Genomic DNA, 21,045 nt, shown 5'->3' with positions numbered 1-21,045 from the left:
CTCTCGCCTGTACTCCTTGGTTGTCCAACAAAATGTGCCCTCTGCCGCCAGCGTTTTCAGATGGGAATTTTTTTAATAGTTCCGCAACAAGGGCCTTCTGATACTGCCCCATTTTTGTAGACCTGTCCGCCTCAGGAATAAGAGATATAAAGTTCTCCTTGTAGCATGGGTCTAGACGTGTAACCAACCAGTAATGACTGTCACCCAAAATTTTGAGAACGCGAGGGTCATGGGAAAGGCAGCGTAACATAAACACAGCCATGTGTGCCAGACTACTAACAGGCAAGACTTCTGTGTCCTCACCAAGAGGATGACTGACCATGCTCTCCTCCTCCTCCTCCTCTCTGTCCTCTGGTCATCCACGCTGAACAGACGGTATGACAGCTGTGCAGGTAGTACCGTCTATAGTGCATGAAACTAGCTCCTGTCCTTCCTCCTCCTCCTCCTCTTCCTCATTGTCACCCAATCCACATTGGGATGAGATGAGGCTTGGCTGTATGTAATCACCCGGTATCGTTCCTTGCTCCATCTCATCGTGCTCCGCCTGCAATGCATCCTCTTTGATTGTGAGCAGAGAGCGTTTCAGAAGACTGAGAAGCGGGATGGTGACGCTAATTGTGGCGTTATCGCCACTCACCATCTTGGTGGAGTCCTTAAAGTTTTGGAGGATGGTACATATGTCTGACATCCATGTCCACTCCTGAGGTCTTATGTGTGGAGTCTGAACTGAATAGCGACGGCCTTGTTGATGCTGGTTCTCAACAACTGCCCTCTTCTGCTCACAAATCCTTCCCAACATCTGCAGTGTAGAATTCCAATGCGTGGGGACATCACACACCAGTCTGTGAGCCGGAAGCTGCAAACGCCGCTGAAAATCTGCAAGGGCGGTGGAAGCTGTAGCTGACTTTCTAAAATGTGCACACAGGCGGCGTACTTTAACAAGCAGATCCGGCAACTCAGGGTAGGATTTGAGAAACCGCTGGACCACGAGGTTAAGCACATGGGCCAGGCATGGTACGTGTGTGAGCTCGCCTCGCCTCAGAGCTGCCACCAGGTTCCGGCCATTGTCACACACGACGATGCCTGGCTGTAGGTTCAGCAGTGTGAGCCACAGATCTGCCGGCTCTTTCAGAGCTGTCCACAACTCTTCAGCATTGTGCGGGTTTTCACCTAAGCATATTAGCTTCAGCCTGTTGCCGCTTGGCCGAGGCAGTGCTGCAGTGCTTCCAGCTTGTGACTGATGTGGTCATTTCGGAGATGGAGGCTGAAGAGGAGGAGGTGGCTGAGGAGGATGAGGTGCAGGAGCTGTAGACCGTGGGGGCAACCCTGATAGACATAGGGCCCGCAATCCTTGGTGTCAGGAGGATGTGTTCCGTCCCAAGGTCCGACTGGGTCCCGGCTTCCACTATGTTAACCCAGTGTGCCGTCAGCGAGATGTACCGTCCCTGCCCACCAGCACTTGTCCACGTGTCCGTGGTTAGGTGGACTTTACCGGTAACTGCATTGTTGAGAGCACGGCTAATGTTTTGGGACACGTGCTTGTGTAATGTGGGGATGGCACACCTGGAGAAATAGTGGTGGCTGGGGACCGAGTACCGAGGGACGGCGGCCGCCATCAGGTTACGGAATGCTTCCATCTCCACGAGCCTAAAATGCAACATTTCGAGAGCAAGCAGTCGTGAAATGTGAGAATTTAGTAGTGTGGCCTGTGGGGCATTGGCTGCATATTTGCGCTTGCGTTCCAAGGACTGGGGTATGGACAACTGAACGCTGCGCTGGGACAAGGACATGGACGTGCTTCCTGATGCTGCTACTTGAGAGTGTGCAACGACAGGTGCAGGGCAGGAGGCATGCACCATGGACATGGGACTGGCTTGCATCCACAACAGTGGAAGAAGCAATGGTGCCACACTGTTCCTGGACCCTGGGGTTCGGCTCACAAAGTCGGGTGCTTTGCTGCCATGTGCCTGATCATGCTGGTGGTGGTCAAGCTGGTCGTTTTGCCACCCCTGCTGATGATGGCCTGGCAGGTGGTGCCAATGGCCTTTTGGTGTTATCGGCAGAGTCTTTAAAAAACAACCAGACTCGGGAAGACCTAACAGTTGTACTGGCAACTTCCTTCGTGTTGTTGTTACAGGGAACGGTTGCCTGCCTTCTGTCTGCGGCCACCACACTGCTTTCCTCACTCGGCATGTCCTCCTGCCAGGTTGGGTCAGTTACTATATCGTCCATCACCTCGTCTTCCATTTCCGCACCCTGGTCCTCCTCCTGACTTTCTGGCAATTGTGGCTCATCATCGTCCACCTCTTGTGACACTTTCCCACCGTCGCCTTCGTGTGACCGTGCTGCTCAAATATTTGGGCATCGCTACATGCGATCTCCTCTTGCCCCGCTTCAAGTGGACCGGGCGAGAGGCCCGAATCTATAAATGGAAAAGTGAACAGCTCTTCAGAGTGTCCAAGTGAGGGATCAGTTGTCTCTGGGTACTCGGCATGGTGGGAGGAAGGAGGATCAGGGTGAGGAATATGCGGTCCAGACTCACAGCTACTGAGACTTGACCGTGTGGAAGACAGGGTGGTGGAGGTGGTGGCTAAGTGACTGGAAGCATTATCCGCTATCCAATCAGCAACCTTTTGACACTGCTCTGGGTTCAATAGTGGTGTGCTGTGGTCACCTAGAAATTGGGACAAGAAGGTCAGGCGAGAAGATGTGGGTGTTTGTTGTGGCACAATTTCGGCTTGCCCACGGCCTTGTCCTCGGCCTCTGCATGCACCATTACCATCACGTCCAGTTCCCCGTCCCTTGCCACGTGCCTTGCCCATTTTAAATGGAGGACAGTATCTTCCAAGCTCACTACAAATGACTGAGTTTGGAGCGAACTTATATGTGAGCCGTTTGATGGAGAAAACACAGTTTTAAATACCTGGCCTGTAGGTAAGTAGTTTGAGCAGCAAACTGCTGTGAATTGCTTCACTGACACACTGAAAGAAATTTTTAGTAGAGGTCAGAAATGGCAGTATTTTCTGAAAAAGTATATGTGATCCGTGTGACGCAGAAAACACATTTTTAAATACCTGGCCTGTAGGTAACCATTTTGAACAGCAATCTGGTGTCAATTGCTTCACTGACACACTGAAAATTTTTTTTAATGGAGGCCAGAAATGGCAGTATTTTCTGAAAACATATATGTAATCCATGTGACGGAGAAAACAGAGTTTTAAATACCTGGCCTGTAGGTAACTGTTTTGAACAGCAAACCAGTGTCAAAAACTTAGCTGACACACTGAAAGAAATTTTTAATGGAGGCCAGAAATGGCAGTATTTTCTGACAACGTATATGTGAGCCGTGTGACGGAGAAAACACAGTTTTAAATACCTGGCCTGTAGGTAAGTAGTTTGAACAGCAAATTGCTGTGAATTGCTTCACTGACACACTGAAATTTTTTTTTAATGGAGGTCAGAAATGGCAGTATTTTCTGACAACGTATATGTGATCCGTGTGACGCTGAAAACACAGTTTTAAATACCTGGCCTGTAGGTAACTATTTTGAACAGCAATCTGGTGTCAATTGCTTCACTGACGCACCGAAAATTTTTTTTAATGGAGGCCAGAAATGGCAGTATTTCCTGAAAACGTATATGTGATCCATGTGACCAAGAAAACACAGTTTTAAATACCTGGCCTGTAGGTAACTGTTTTGAACAGCAAACCAGTGTCAAAAACTTTGCTGACACACTGAAAAATTTTTTTAATGCAGGCCAGAAATGGCAGTATTTTCTGAAAACGTACATGTGATCCGTGTGACGGAGAAAACACAGTTTTAAATAGATGGATTTTTAGCGCTGTAATATGGAAAGGACCTGGCTGTATTCTGCAGTGCCAACAAGCAAATGGCGCAGAAAAACGGTGTACTCTTGATTGCTTTTTAAGCAAATTATGAGGATTAAGAGGATTAAGATGCAAAAAAAAATTATTCCTGGTCCCTGAGATCTGGGCCTATTTCTAGAAATATAACAGCAGCAGAAGGCAGAACTGGAATTGAGCCTCTTGTCCTTTGTGCACTGCAGTCTGTTATATACACTGCCTGCCTGCCTATATACACTGCCTGCCTGATATCTCTGCAGCTGGATTAGTTAGTCCTCAAAAGACTGTTTGTTAAGATGGATATGTGTAATGTACGGTTTTTCTCCCTACACTACCTAATACACGATTAAATCTCTCCCTACACTGTCTGATCCGGAGTGACTGTGACAAGCATGGCGGCGCCAGGTCTTATATAGACCTGATGATGCTGTGCGGCCAGCCAATCACTGTAATGCCCACAACCAACATGGCTACGGTTTTACAGTGCATGGCAGGCAATCCCTGCATGTTCATTGGTTCTCTAAAGAGCGCCAAACATGCAGGGAGGTGACCCGAGTTCCCGCCCGAGCAACCCGGAAATACTCCCGAGATTGTCGAGCACCATGATGCTCGGGCGAGTACCGAGTAGTGGCGAGCACGTTCGCTCATCACTAGTTGCAACTAACTTACCATTCAACAAGACCAAATTTTTTATGACACATTTTTAATTCCATTACGTAACATGCATAGGGCTAGCTCATTTAAATTCCCTTTAACACTGCAGTTTTGGCTGACTTGGGAGGAAAACATTTTTTGTGGGTTTTCCACGCTGCTGAAGATTGAAGAAAATCCGGTGGCAGGAGATATTAATAATGCAGTTTTCATTCGATGCGTTTCGAAGTACATCACAAGGTATAACCACAAGGTATGTGGTTACTTCCTAAAGAAGAAGAGTGATATACTTCGAAACGCGTCATATAAAAACTACATTATTATCTCCTGGCACCGGATTTTCTTCAGCAGCGTGGAAAAACTCCACAAAAAATGTTTTCCTCCCAAATCTGCAAACTGTCTGGCATCTCATGGATCTGCAGCAGATGATCATCCATTTAAATGCACTATTTTTACTACATTGGTTAGCATATTCTGTTTTGAATATCAATTAACTGTGTCGGATAATCATAAGACCCTATTTGCGCTTTTTACTCTCCAGCTCCTTTACTGCAATTTTGTTGAACATCTCAAGAACAGTTGCAATGTAAGTTAACAATATTTGGCTTAATCTTGCCAGACACTAATTAATTGTCAAGCTATATTTTCCAAACATCGAGAACTTGGTTCAGAGATGGGAATAAATGAGTGCTAAACACGTCTTGCAGATGTTTATCTTCCAGGCTAATAGGATTATTTAAATCCAACTTGCCGAATTCTTGTTTTATGGACTTTTATTCTGCCCCAGAATAGATTGCTTCCTAATCCTGCCTTTGGTGAGTTCAGTTAACTATGACTTAATATGTATAATGAACATTAGTTATGAAAAATATTTACCAACAGATCCAGAGTATTGCAGGGGAAATAAACACTAATGCATAGGATTCCTGATGTATTTTCACAGTACCTAGGGCCGCAGCCTCAAATAGTACAGCTGTGTATTAGCCATTGTGGAGGAAATATACCGTAAGTATCACATGAACTTAGCTCTCATCCTTATATAATGAATTCTTGTCTTCCACCTGTTTAGTAGAGTTGTTGCTATCTAATTCATCTATAGATGTTACCCTGCTGTTGACAGATACCCTATTTTCATCCTCCACTGCCAACAATGTGATGTTAGTGAGCACTTTCATACACAAGAGACAATTTCCAAACTTTGAAAATGTAATTATCGAGTTTAATAGACTTACTTTGAAGTTGCCAACAAAGCGTTATTATAGAGAATGATGTGCCATTTACTGAATAAACACCTCCCGCATGAATTCCAAACACCAAGTCAGTGCCACAGTCAGAGGTTTCTGCTATTATGTCCTCCCTTATTAGTGTGGGTTGGACATTTCATATCCTCCAATGCCATTTACAGATCATATTTTTTGCTAAGTACCAAATACCTAGCTTAATGAAGCACGCAGTTGATTTATTGCTTTTTAACGATAGACGTTCACAAAAGCATTACAGATGAAACTATATGGTAGACAAATAGAACTCCTAATATAAACTATTGAAATTCAGTCTAGAAACACCAGCTGATTAGGCTAAAAAACTATATAGATGCAAAAGCTGTGTCTTATCTAAAGCTATAAATCAAACCTAGACATTATCAAATACTACAAACAAAAAAAATCTAAAAACCATGAACCCAAAACTGGTATAGACACAAGTGTTAAGAGTTACCAATGCAACTATTAGCAAGAAATGTTAACATTTTTATGTCTATCCTACTAAAGACAATTGTTTTAGGCTGAAAGAAATTTATTCCATCAGCATGCAGACTGTTTTAGTTTTATTCGCGATTTTACTGTACAGTTTCCTTCACTACTGAGTTAATTTAGAGATGGGGGAAAAATTCATGCCAGCTGCCAATTTGCTAATTTTAACCAAAATCAACAGAAATTAGATATAAAGACGAACTAATCAAAGAGTACACTTACAAAAATGTATTATGTAAATCAGTTATCAGTAGAAAAGGTACACCAGATTGTATTCTTATAAAAATCTAAATTTGTTATCATGGAGTTACATGTGATATCATTTTCAGACCAAGCTGAGTAGAAATAGTAAAGGAGGCAAGCTCTAAGGAACTGAGAAAATTGCATGATCAAAATTCAGTGTAGTTCAAAACTATATAAACACTCAAAGAAAATAAATGCGTTTACTTTAACGAAGATGAATTTTCAAAACTGTCAACTTCCATTTATTGAGAAAGTTGCGGCAGAAATAATCTAAAAGCATCAAGTTACAGTCTTAGCATACTATATCGTGAATATTGTAATAATTTATTGTTTACCAATCTTAAAAATATATTGAGAAGGTTTTGCGCCAAAGTCAAAAACATTTATTGCATATTCCACAGATATACATCCTCAGTTGTAAAAAATATTGAAAAGCTGTGTAAAATATAAAGAAAACAAGAATGCAATGATTTGGAAATCTCTTATAGCCATATTTTAGTCACAACAGGGTGTAGAATACAGATTGAAAGGTGAAAAATAGACACTTTTCCATTTCATTTGTAAAAAGTAGTTCATTTAGAAATTAAAGGCAGTAAACCATCTCAAAAGGGACAGGGTTAACAAAAGGCTGGACAAGTAAGTGATGCTATTGAAAAACAACTGTAGAGTGATTTTTCAACTAATACAGAGACTCTCAGAAGCAAAGATGGTCAAGCTTCACCAATTTGTGAACAGCTGCGTAAAAAAATTGTGGAACAGTTGCAGAAAAATGTTCCTCAACATAAAATCGAAGAAACGTTTAATATAATATCTACAGTACATAACACCATCAAAAGATTCAGAAATCCATCTGCACAACAGATAAGGTAAATTGTCCGTACTGAATGCTTGTGATCTACAGGTGGTCAGGCCTGTAGGGATTCACTGTTTCTGATAGGCATTGGGCCTTAGGTAGCGTTCACACAGGCAATGCAGATTTGGTCCAAACAAGTGCAGTTTTTATTGCTTTCAGGTTGCACAACACCAAAACAAACTCATAAACATAAATCCATAACCTTGTCCAGGCTTTAACTAAACCCTGGCTACTCATAACATGGCTGAGCTAGCCCGAGCTCAGTCAAATAAAACAGCAATTGTCAATAGCAACCACTGATACTTGTGGTTCTCTGCATGTGGCCTGTGCAGACTCTTCTCAGAGAAGGATTCATGGCCTGTCTCTCTCTTCAGCAACAAGACACATCCAGTCTGGTTCACCAGCTAACACATTCGCCTCTCCTCCATCCAGCAGACAGACACTCCCTCAGGAGACTGCCACACAATGAACCTACTTCCTGCTTCTTAGAGAAACACTGCAAGTGCTTCTAATCAAACACTGCTGGGATATAACACTATCCTTCTCAGTTATGCTACAGGCGGCATTGGATTAAAACCAAGCAAGTTTCAGTTGTGCAAATCACTGCATGGGCTCAGAAATACTTCCAGAAATCATTGTCTATAAACAGAGTTTGGCTTGCAATCCACAATTGCAAGTTAAAGTTCTATCATGCAAAGAAGAAGCCATATACCAACACAATCCCGAAATGTTGCAATTTTCCCTGGCCTAAAGCTCATTTAAAATTCCTGAAGAAGAAGTTTGAGAAATTCAACACGCTTTGAGAATAAACCACACTGTCACCTCATACTGCATATTGGAATTATTTGTGGACACAATTACGACAGCGCAGGTTTCCACATCTCTGATTGCCTGATCACCACATTGGGTCTGCCAACCTGTGGAGCTGCAGCTGCTGGAAAACCTCCTATTCAAAACTTTACCAGTGTTGGGTCTCACACAACTACACTAGGTGATCAACTACAGCTTTATTCTATACCATGTTATGTGGACAAACCCTATTGCACTCAAATTGTCCCCACAGCATTTCCCATCCAGACAACATCAATTTCTGTGAAGGCCTTGCTTATTTCAGCAAGACAATGCTAAACCATATACTACATCCATCACAACAGCATGGCTTCACAGAAAAAGAGTTTGGGTGATGAATTGACCACCTGCTGTCCAGACCTTTCACCAATAGAAACACTTGGCACATTATGACAAAAAAAACAGCAAAGAAGACCCAGAACTGTTGAACAATGAGAATCCTGCATCAGAAAAGAACGGGTCAACATTCCTCTCCCAAAACTCCAGCAATCGGTCTCCTCACTTCCGAGATGTTTACAAACTGTTGTAAAAAATAGAGGAGATGCCACACAATAGTAAACAGGAATCATTTCTAAATGAGTTAATTTTTTTCAAAAGAAATACAAAAATGTCTGACTTTCACCTTCTGATCAGTGTTCTATGTTTGGTTGTGAATAAAATATGTCTATAAGAGATTTCCAAATCATTGTATTCTTGTTTTCTTCACATTTTACATAACATCCCAGCTTTTTGGGAATTAATGTTTTGCATAAATAGGTGGGATACACACCTTTGGTCCCTAACTCTAGGATTATTCTAGGACAATTCATAAATTAAGGAGGTGGTAAATCCAGACAGAGATTAGAATGGTGGACACACATGAGGTGGACACACATGTCTGAGTCACACTCTTTTGCAGTCGGCTTTATAGAAACAGTCATGGATTTTTAATACTATAAGGTCACGGCCCCACTATCAGTATTTAGTCAGTATTCGGTCAGTATTTTTTCTCAGGAGTGGGAGCCAAAACCAGGAGTGGGTGATAAATGCAGAATTGATGACTTGTTTCTATTATACCTTCTCGCTGATGGTTCCTGACCTGGTTTTGACTCCCACTACTGAGAAAAAATACTGACCGAATACTGACCAAATACTGATAGTGGGACTGTGACCTTATAGATACCTACGCGACCACCTCTTCATTTAATGTCTACCTGGATGTGGTAGCAACGATTCATCTAATTAGTGAGTGTCCCAAAGATGAGAACCCCACTAATAAGACACTTGGAATATCCTGTAGACATGTTAATGCCTTTGGTGGGAAAAGTCTTTTAAACTAGAAGGCCTGGTTAAAGCAAAAGTGTAAAAACAGGTCAGGAGTAATAACATTTCAGACAAATCAAGCTAGTTAGCAAAAATTAGATATTAAACTTTTCACCATATTGTAACATATATATTGCCACATCGGCGTAAGAACTTTCTTGCTCATGGCAAATTTACAGCCAATATATTCATCATTTAGTGAATGACAAGAATTTCAAAAACTGTGTTTAATGAAGACATTGTAGAAAGAACATGCATCAATACATAGAAAAACAAATACATGCAGAGTTTTATTGTTGTTAACTGCATGCGGATTTCTATTACCCTTTGCGAGAGTTATGATGATTTCTATGCAGTGCAAGATTGCTATAATATGCTTAATACAGCTGTTCATTAGCCCCACAAAGCTCATTTCATAAATTGCCATCAGTCAGCCATTACAGTAAGAAAAGTACAGTGAAATGCATGAAATAATAATAGTACCTGGTTCACAATTTATTTTAGCAGTAGGAACTACGGGGGTAATGGTAAAGGGTAATACACCCATTCCAGAACCTGGCAGAATTGTTAGGAATATAAGATTTTTGTAAAATTAAACATATTTTTACACAAATAACATGTTCATTAATTCTTACACTGCCAAGCGATATCTCGTGTCTACAATTGAGAAAATTAAATTGAAGCCATTTTCAATTTACAATGTATTATAGAATATCACACCAGAAGTTCCTGACTTACATCTGCAGGCATGGAAGTATTTACATCTTTAAATTGCAAAGAGGTTATGGCAAGGTAAGAATTAAATACATGGACTCACTCTGCATGCATTTAATCAAGCTTTATTTAGTCTTGCCCATTACAACCCTTACATCTGCAAGCCATGTCTTTAAGTATATTGTCCTACCCACAGAGCACATGCTTTTGGTTATTGTTTTATTAGCAGATAAAGTATAGCATGTTACAAATATTGGTTTAGTTTTAAAGTAGATTATTTTTCTGAAGTATAACATTGACTTTCTGCTGGGTCTTTATGTGTAACCAATTTCAAAGAATCTTTATATTAATATTTATAAGGTAGATTAGCAAATTATATTAAGATTGATCAACGTGTTTGTATTTTTGGAACATCATTGAAATTACTTTTCACTTTGGGTGTAATTTATTTTGTTTACATGGGGATGAGTGTTGAATAATTTGTGCTATAACTCTTAGGCTAGGTCTACATGGCGACGTGTCACGTGAGCCTGAAATCACAGCGATACATTGCAACATTGGATGTAATGATTTCCTATGGTGTCATGTTGTGACCTGCAAATACTGCGACTGCAACACAGAGTTGCGAATGTTTCCTAACGTATTGGATTCTCTGCTGGTGCATGCAGCACATTTGCCATAGACTTTGACATGCGACTTAAGTGCGACTTCTCTGCAACTTGGGTGCTTATTTTGCTCTAAAATCCTAAACTAGACTCTAAAATAGACTTTTCAGACAAATGCTGTCGCATGACACATGTCATTGTGCAGCCTAAGCCTTAGGCTATGTTCCCACATTTTTGTGTTTTTTTACGTCAGAAATCTGCAGCAAAACTGACCTCTGGCAGGAAATCAGCTGCGTCAAAAACGCAGGTTTTGTTGCGTTTTTTTATGCTTTTTTTTCACTGTCCTTATGTCTCTATTTATGCATTTACATAAAGTTCTGTGAAAAAAAAAACAACCCATTCTATTTTGCCATAAAAATGCTGAAAAAACACTGAAAAAATGTACCTGCACTTTTTCAGCGTTTTTTTCACCACCCATTACTTCCTATGGGTGAAAAAACGCTGAAAAAACACTGAAAAAAGTGACATGCTCTATTTTCCAAAAACACAACCAAGGCACAAAATACACAGCAAAAAAACAACAAGATATGTGAACAGAATATTCTGGTTTCTCATAGACTTTGCTGGTACTGTAAAACGCAGCTGAAAATTTGCATAAAAATCTGCCCAAAATATGCTGAAAAACCCAATGTGTGTGAACATAGCCTTAATGGGCGGTTGTACAGGATTAGACAAAGTATTTACTATTGTCCAGAAACATTGCCATGCTTGTCGATAGGCTCTGCCTGATGTGTCAGTTCAAGAGGACTTTTCACCAAATTTTACATGTTGAGCTGGACACAGTGTAATAGTGGCTGCAGGGCGGAATAAAACGTTTCTGTTTGTTTTTAATTCCACCTCTCCTATGCGGAGATATTAGCAATCAAAGTATTTGGCACCTAATGAGTTAACTTTTGTGGGTGTTATTAGATAGCAACTCATACAGGGTGAAAAAGTAAACACCCCCCCTCCAGTGAAAACACCCACTTGGACTTAACTAAACTTAACTCATTAGGTGCCAAATACAAAGACATGAAAGTGGTGTTTGTTTTTTTTCTAATTCTGGGCAACCCAAGTAAGATCTACAAACATAAGAACTACATGCTACAAAATTATAGCGAAATTATTGTGTAAGGGGGGAAGCATAATAAAATTAAATAGTGAAATTGGTCTTATCCCCTAAACATTTAAAAAATAAAATACATATATTGACTGTTTAAATATTGCCTATAATACCAAACTGATCGTTCTAAAATGTATGTAAGATATGCCTAGACAATTGTAATATATAATTTGTGATTGTCGAATCTAACAATTTATTTAGCTAGGTTCACACAAGCATTATTTTAACTAGATACCTTTTACAGAAGGGATCCATTAAATTAAGTGATTATTTGCATTTGTTGTCCAAAATAGTAATTTGTCCTTAGGCTCCATTTACTGCATTGTTCACGTTGTGTCAAGGTTTTGATAGTTTGAATGACAAGGGCAGTGTAGTTTTAAAAGCTATGGGCACCTTTGACATGGGAAAAATATTTTAATATATAATAGTGGCTACATTAATATAATAGAATTGTACTAAGTTTCAGTATGCAGTCTTCATTCCTTTATTCATATCCTGACCTCCTGATATGCAGTATGCAGCCAGATCCAAGTTTAACATATTTCTCTCCCAGTCATATAGTGTCTCCTCAGTAATATTGGCTGGATGTTAGGTTTGTGTGTATCGAAAGTATTGCTGTCTCTATTAACTGATGTAATAGCACAGCTTCTATCATGCATTTATTCCCTCTTTATTGCTTTCCTTTTTATCTATAGCCTCTTTTTTCTGCCCTCCTTGAGACTGTACTCTGTTTCTCCCCTCTCCACGATGTAGATCTGTGTACAACCACATTCCTGTTGCTATCTCTAACCATAAAAAAGGAAGGGGGATGTCAGAATGGTAATATTTTTGGAGATAACTCCGCTAGATAAGGGACTGGCAAAAACTCTGCAGCAGCTAAATGGTAGAAACATTTTGATAAAGATTTTAATGAAGACCCTAGTACTGTACTTAGCTGTCTCCATCAGTCTTCTTTGAATTGAGCAGCACATATTTTACGGTCTACTCTTTTTGGGGTCTTCAGACTCTTGTTCCAATGATTTGTGAAAGTTCCAGAGGTGGGACCCTTGTGATTAGGCTTTTATACAGGACATAGGTGATAAATGTTCATTTGGAGCAGCTCTTTCAAGATGCATAAATGTATAAATGCTGTTTTTTTTTCCACTGTAAATATTAGATGTGAGCTCAGCTGATACATGTAAGAAATGCTAATGTGAACATGATTTTGCTTCACTTTGCTTGATAAAATTTTGTTTTGCTACAATTGCATTTTATGAAAAGTTTACACACCCCTGTTCAAGTACAAAAAATCATACCAAGAAGAAGAATTTCAGAACTTTTTCCACCCACAATGTCATCTATCTGTACAATTCAATTGAAACAAAAGCTGAAGTCTTTTCTGGAGGAAAGAAAAAAATAAAGAACTAAAATAATGTGGCTGCATAAACTTAAACTAATACTTTGTTGAAGTACCCTTTGAATTTCTGACAGCATATAGTCTTTTTGAGTATCAGCATGGTATATCTAGAATTGGCAATCTTTGCCCACTCTTCCTTCCAGTAGCACTCAAATGCTGAGATTGTGAGGGCATCTCCTGTGTACAGCCCTTTTCAGGTCAACCCACAAATTTTCAATTGGATTCAGATCTGGGCTCTGGCTGGACTATTCCAAAACTTCAAACTTCTTCTGGAGAAGCCATTCTTTTGTTGATTTGGTGGCATGCATAGGGTCATGCCATGCTGAAAGGTGAAATTCCTCTTCAGCTTTTTAGCAGAGGCCTGATACAAAATTTACTAATATTTGGAACTGTTTATAATTCCCTCCACTTCACTAAAGTCCCAGTGCAAGATGCTGAAAAAACAGCCGCTAAGCATAATGCTGCCTACACCATGCTTCAATGTGGGTATGGTGTTCATTTGGTGATGCGCAGTTTTGAGTTTGAGCCAAACATACCTTGAAATTATGGACAAAAATTTTCACCGTGGTCTCAGCAGACAATAACATATTTTCCCACATGTTTTGGGCAAATTTGATGTAGGTTTTAGCAAAACACAGCCAGTTGTGCCAAATTTAAGCCACTTCTTGATGACCATTTTCAAAGTGTTCCATGGTATATATAATTTTGAAAAAATGTATACCCTTTTACTAACAGATAACTTTGAAGAATGAGATCCCTTTGCTGTGTTGTAAGCTGCTTACAGACCGCTTTGCTGAAAAATGCAACTAAAAAATCCTACTAGAACAGCTAAACCTTATATGGGGTTCATCAGAATCACTTTAAATGATGGCAAATGTGTAATGATTACTATTTAAAAGTAAATGTTATTGACTAATTCTGAACACACCCACATCCCCAATTATAAGAGGTTGCTCACACTTATGTATCCACATTATTTAAATTTTGGTTTTTTTTTCCCAACTTAAATGTATTTCAGTTTGTTTCTAAAGATGGAAAAAGTTTTGAAATTATTCTTTTTGGTATGATTCTTTTTACATGGCAAAAACACAGCATTTTGACAGGTGTGTGTAAACTTATATAGACTCTTTAACTCTTTATTCAATATACAGTGAAGGAAATAAGTATTTGATCCCTTGCTGTTTTTGTAAGTTTGCACACTGACAAAGACATGAACAGTCTATAACTTTAAGGGTAGGTTAATTTTAACATTGAGAGATAGAATATTCAAAAAACATCAAGAAAATCACATTGTATAAATTAGATAAATTTATTTGCATTTTGCAGTGAGAAATAAGTATTTGATCCCTCTGGCAAACAACACTTAATACTTGGTGGCAGAACCCTTGTTGGCAAGCACAGCAGTCAGACATTTTTTGTAGTTGATGATGAGAGTTGTGCACATGTCAGGAGGAATTTTGGTCCACTCCTCTTTGCATATCATCTCTAAATCATTCAGATTTTGAGGCTGTCACTTGGCAACTCGGAGCTTCAACTCCCTCCATAAGTTTTCTATGGGATTAAGGTCTGGAGACTGGCTAAGCCCCTCCATGACCTTAATATGCTTCTTTTTGAGCCTTGTCTGTATGTTTTGGGTCATTGTCTTGCTGGAAGATGCAGCCACGGCCCATTTTTAATGTCCTGGAGAAGGGAATGAGGTTGTCACTCAGGATTTTATGGTACATGGCTCCATCCATTCTCCCATTGATGCGGTGAAGTAGTCTGGTGCCCTTAGCAGAGAAACACCCCCAAATCATAATGTTTCCACCTCCATGCTTGACAGTGAGGACGGTGTTCTTTGGGTCACAGGCAGCATTTCTCTTCCTCCAAACACAGCGAGAGCTCAATTTTTGTCTCATCTGACCACAGCACCTTCTCCCAATAACTCACAGTCATCCAGGTGTTCATTGACAAACTTCAGACGGGCCTGCACATGTGCCTTCTTGAGCAGGGGGACCTTGCGGGCACTGCAGGATTTTAAACCTTTAGGGTGTAATGTGTTATCAATGGTTTTCTTGGTGACTGTGGTCCCAGCTGCCTTGAGATCATTAACAAGTTCCCCTTGTGTAGTTTTGGCTGATCTCTCACCTTCCTCATAATCAAGGATACCCCACGAGGTGAGCTTTTGCATGGTGCCCCAGATCGATGTCGATTGACAGTCATTTTGTATTTCTTCCATTTTCTTACTATTGCACAAACAGTTGTCTCCTTTTCACCCAGTGTCTTACTTATGGTTTTGTAGCCCATTCCAGCTTTGTGCAGGTCTATGATCCTTGACATCCTTAGAAAGCGCTTTGGTCTTGCCCATGTTGTAGAGGTTAGAGTCTGACTGATTAATTGAGTCTGTGGACAGGAGTATTTTATACAGGTGACTATGTAAGACAGCGGTCTTTATTGCAGGTAACAAGTTGATTAGGAGCATCTAACTGGTCTGTAGGAGCCAGAACTAATAATGGTTTGTAGGGGATCAAATACATATTTGTCACTGCAAAATGCAAACAAATTTATCTAATTTATACAATGTGAGTTTCTTAATTTTTTGGGGGATAATCTATCTCTCAATGTTAAAATTAACCTACCCTTAAAATTATAGACTGTTCATGTCTTTGTCAGCGGGCAAACTTCCAAAAACAGCAAGGGATCAAATAATTATTTCCTTCACTGTATGTAAATATATACAATATATATATATATATATATATATATATATATATATATATATATATATATATATATATATATATATATATACATATACAGTTATATGAAAAAGTTTGGGCACCCCTATTAATCTTAAGCTTAATGTTTTATAAAAATTGGTGTTTTTGCAACAGCTATTTCAGTTTGATACATGTAATAACTGTTGGACACAGTAATGTTTCTGCCTTGAAATGAGGTTTATTGTACTAACAGAAAATGTGCAATCTGCATTCAAACAAAATTTGACAGGTGCATAAGTATGGGCACCTTTATCATTTTCTTGTTTTAAATACTCCTACTTACTTTTTATTGACTTACTAAAGCACTTTTTTTGGTTTTGTAACCTCATTGAGCTTTGAACTTCATAGCCAGGTGTATGCAATCATGAGAAAAGCTACTTAAGGTGGCCACTTGCAAGTTGTTCTCCTGTTTGAATCTCCTCTGAAGAGTGGCATCATGGGCTCCTCAAAACAACTGTCAAATGATCTGAAAACAAAGATTATTCAACATAGTTGTTCAGGGGAAGGGTACAAAAAGCTGTCTCAGAGATTTAACCTGTCAGTTTCCACTGTGAGGAACATAGTAAGGAAAGGGAAGAACACAGGGACAGTTCTTGTTAAGACCAGAAATGGCAGGCCAAGAAAAACATCAGAAAGGCAGAGAAGAAGAATGGTGAGATCAGTCAAGGACAATCCTCAGACCACCTCCAGAGAGCTGCAGCATCAACTTGCTGCAGATGGTGTCACTGTGCATCGGTCAATTATACAACGCACTTTGCACAAGGAGAAGTTGTATGGGAGAGTGATGCGAAAGAAGCCGTTTCTGCAAGCACGCCACAAACAGAGTCGGCTGAGGTATGCAAAAGCACATTTGGAGAAGCCAATTTCTTTTTGGAAGAAGGTCCTGTGGACTGATGAAACCAAGATTGAGTTGTTTGGTCATACAAAAAGGCGTTATGCATGGCGACAAAAAAACACAGCATTCCAAGAAAAACACTTGCTACCCACAGTAAAATTTGGTGTAGGTTCCATCATGCTTTGGGGCTGTGTGGCCAATGCACCGGGAATCTTGTTAAAGTTGAGGGACGCATGGATTCCACTCAGTATCAGCAGATTTCTGACAATAATGTTCAAGAATCAGTGACAAAGTTCAAGTTACGCAGGGGATGGATCTTTCAGCAAGACAATGATCCAAAACACTGCTCCAAATCTACTCAGGCATTCATGCAGAGGAACAATTACAATGTTCTTTAATGGCCATCCCAGTCCCCAGACCTGAATATCATTGAACATCTGTGGGATCATTTGAAGAGGGCTGTCCATGCTCGGCGACCATCAAACTTAACTGAACTGGAATTGTTTTGTAAAGAGGAATGGACAAAAATACCTTCATCCAGGATCCAGGAACTAATTAAAAGCTACAGGAAGCGACTAGAGGCTGTTATTTTTGCAAAAGGAGGATCCACTAAATATTAATGTCACTTTTCTGGTAAGGTGCCCATACTTATGCACCTGTCAAATTTTGTTTGAATGCAGATTGCACAGTTTCTGTTAGTACAATAAACCTAATTTCAAGGCAGAAACATTACTATGTCCAACAGTTATTACATATATCAAACTGAAATAGCTGTTGCAAAAACACCAATTTTTATAAAACATTAAGCTTAAGATTAATAGGGGTGCCCAAACTTTTTCATATAACTGTACATACACACAGAATATTTAGATATTTATATAGTTTTATTCCCACCTCCTATGCCGAATAAATAAGATTCTAATGTTTTTGCATATCTATTAAATTGTACTAAGGCAGTGATGTTTTTTTTAGTTATTTGCTGAGTGATTATTATAGAGTGACGATAAGATAAGTTTTCGCCATGTGGCCTCAATATTTATACCTCTATGGCTATTGCTTTAGATTCGTTGGCTGAATATTTTGGAGTTCCAAGTCTAAAATTTATATTGGCTTGTAATAGTTCTAGCTTTTGTTTCACACCTAATTTAACGTGACTCAGATATGTGCTATTGCCCCTCCTCTTTGTTTTTTCAGGCAAAAAGTTATACTCCAGAACAGTAAGGTTAAATCATTCACCAGGTAGTAAGCCATGAAAAAGCAAGGCCTGTGAGTGCTAGTGGTTAAAGAAATAAAACTTGATTAGGGTGGCCGCTGCATGCTTCTTCCCTTTCTTATGTCCCAGCATGTGAGTTAAATAAACCACAGCTCTCCAATATAAAGCATAGACTAGCATACAATGCAGCTTTGTGCACTTACATATCTTGCAGCAGCCATCATTATACGTCTGTATAGCGCCTCCATTCTAAAAGTAAATGAAAATGGCAAATCAAAAAATAATGTGCTCAACATTTCTTATCTTCTTAATTTTAAAGCAGATTTATTAATTTATTGCAAAGTTCAAGAATAGGAATGGCGCTCACCAATTATCTTTTGAAACTTTTATTCCATCAAGAAAAGAAAAATTCCATGACCCTTGGGAAGACAGGCTTGCAAGGCCTCCTCCTTGCAGAATACATCACCAGTAGAAGCTTCACAAGAGATGTGAAATTGCCAAACTGGGGGTCTCTGTGATCAAAAAGCTTTCCAAGCCTGTTTGCCCCAATAGAGTGTCATGCCAAATCTCTGACTTTATGTTACCTACTTTGTATAGAATTCTGGTCTATTTATCACATACAGTGGGTACAGAAAGTATTCAGACCCCTTTAAATTTTTCACTTTTTGTTTCATTGCAGCCATTTGGTAAATTCTAAAAAGTTCATTTTTTTCTCATTAAATTACACTCTGCACTCCATCTTGACTGAAAAAGAACAGAAATGTAGAAATTTTTGCAAATTTATTAAAAAAGAAAAACTGAAATATCACATGGCCATAACTATTCAGATCCTTTGCTCAGACACTCATATTTAAGTCACATGCTGTCCATTTCCTTGTGATCCTCCTTGAGATGGTTCTACTCCTTCATTGGAGTCCAGCTGTGTTTAATTAAACTGATAGGACTTGATTTGGAAAGGCACACACCTGTCTATATAAGACCTCACAGCTCACAGTGCATGGCTGACCAAATGAGAATCATGAGCTCAAAGGAACTGCCCAAGGAGCTCAGAGACTGAATTGTGGCAAGGCACAGATCTGGCCAAGGTTACAAAAGAATTTCTGCATTACTCAAGGTTCCTAAGAGCATAGTGGCCTCCATAATCCTTAAATGGAAGAAGTTTGGGACCACCAGAAGTCTTCCTAGACCTGGCCCTCCAGCCAAACTGAGCAATCGTGGGAGAAGAGCCTTGGTAAGAGAGGTAAAGAAGAACTCCAAGATCACTGTGGCTGAGCTCCAGAGATGCAGTAGGGAGATGGGAGAAAATTCCACAAAGTCAACTATCACTGCAGCCCTCCACCAGTCGGCCCTTTATGGCAGAGTGGCCCGACGGAAGTCTCTCCTCAGTGCAAGACATATGAAAGCCCCCATAGAGTTTGCTCAAAAACACATGAAGGACTAGCAGACTATGAGAAATAAGATTCTCTGGTCTGATGAGACGAAGATAGAACTTTTTGGTGATAATTCTAAGCGGTATGTGTGGAGAAAACCATGCACTGCTCATCACCTGCCCAATACAATCTCAACAGTGAAACATGGTGGTGGTAGCATCATGCTATGGGGGTGTTTTTCAGCTGCAGGGATAGGACGACTGGTTGCAATTGAAGGAAACATGAATGCGGCCAAGTACAGAGATATCCTGGAGGAAAACCCCTTCCAGAGTGCTCTGGACCTCAGACTTGGCCGAAGGTTCACCTTCCAATAAGACAATGACCCTAAGCACACAGCCAAAATAACAAAGGAGTGGCTTCAGAACAACTCTGTGACCATTCTTGACTGGCCCAGCCAGAGCCCTGACCTAAACCCAATTGAGCATCTCTGGAGAGACCTCAAAATGGCTGTCCACCAACGTTCACCATCCAACCTGACGGAACTGGAGAGGATCTGCAAGGAAGAATGGCAGAGGATACCCAAATCCAGGTTTGAAAAACTTGTTGCATCATTCCCAAGGAGAGTCATGGCTGTACTAGCTCAAAAGGGTGCTTCTACTCAATACTGAGCAAAGGGTCTGAATACTTCTGACCATGTGATATTTCAGTTTTTCTTTTTTAATAAATTTGCAAAAATTTCTACATTTCTGTTTTTTTTTCAGTCAACATGGGGTGCAGAGTGTACTTTTAATGAGAGAAAAAAAAACTTTTTAGAATTTACCAAATGGCTGCAATGAAACAAAGAGTGAAAAATTTAAAGGGGTCTGAATACTTTCCATACCCACTGCATGGATACTGAGCACCACATATTGAACTGGGCCTATTAAATTTGAGGTGTGTGGTATAGTGCCTACCTTAATCTGTCTTAGTTACGAGGACTCTTACTAATTTATTGCAGTGTTAAATTTAGTACATGTTTTTTTTTTCAGGGACAGTATCTGCCCCTATGATTTCCAATTAGGCCATATTACAATACTCACTATTAGATATTGCCATACAATAAAAAGAGCTAAAATACATCTATTGAAATGATAAAATGTAATATATAAGTCCAGTGGTATTTCTAATATCTGTTTCTAAGTGTTCATGACTTGTAAAAGTGTCAAGATTAGCAGTAATACACCAACCTATGATACTCGGTCAATTTTAATTCTTTTTTCACACATTTCCAGCAAGAGTTACCTAAAAAGTGTTTCAACATCATTTTAGGGAATACAATACTCATTTGATAACCCCCAGTGCATGTTGGGATATTCAAAAGAGACATGAGGGGGCAAAGGCTGCGGTCACTGCCACAGCCTCTGCCCCCACCCTGAAACGAAGCGTCATACGTGACATCCATTTCAGGGGCTGGGTTAGTTCCTGCTCAACTGAGCAT

The 21,045-nt window shown here is 39.8% G+C and overlaps 1 protein-coding gene across 1 annotated transcript in view; it reads right to left on the bottom strand.

Moving 5' to 3' along the window:
- Positions 1-21,045, bottom strand: part of OTOGL (otogelin like) — a 346,660-nt gene that overhangs the window by 24,491 nt on the left and 301,124 nt on the right. Inside the window, exon 55 of the mRNA XM_073651595.1 lies at positions 18,402-18,447. Coding sequence (XP_073507696.1) covers positions 18,402-18,447 — 46 coding nt within the window. The remainder of the gene's footprint in view (positions 1-18,401; positions 18,448-21,045) is intronic.

The sequence above is a fragment of the Phyllobates terribilis genome, unplaced genomic scaffold (assembly GCF_046119375.1).
Source record: "Phyllobates terribilis strain yellow unplaced genomic scaffold, ASM4611937v1 Scaffold_11__3_contigs__length_659146591, whole genome shotgun sequence".
Classification (NCBI taxonomy): Eukaryota; Metazoa; Chordata; class Amphibia; order Anura; family Dendrobatidae; genus Phyllobates; species Phyllobates terribilis.
Note: the sequence above shows the minus strand (reverse complement) of the source record. Positions and strands in the feature narration are given on the sequence as shown.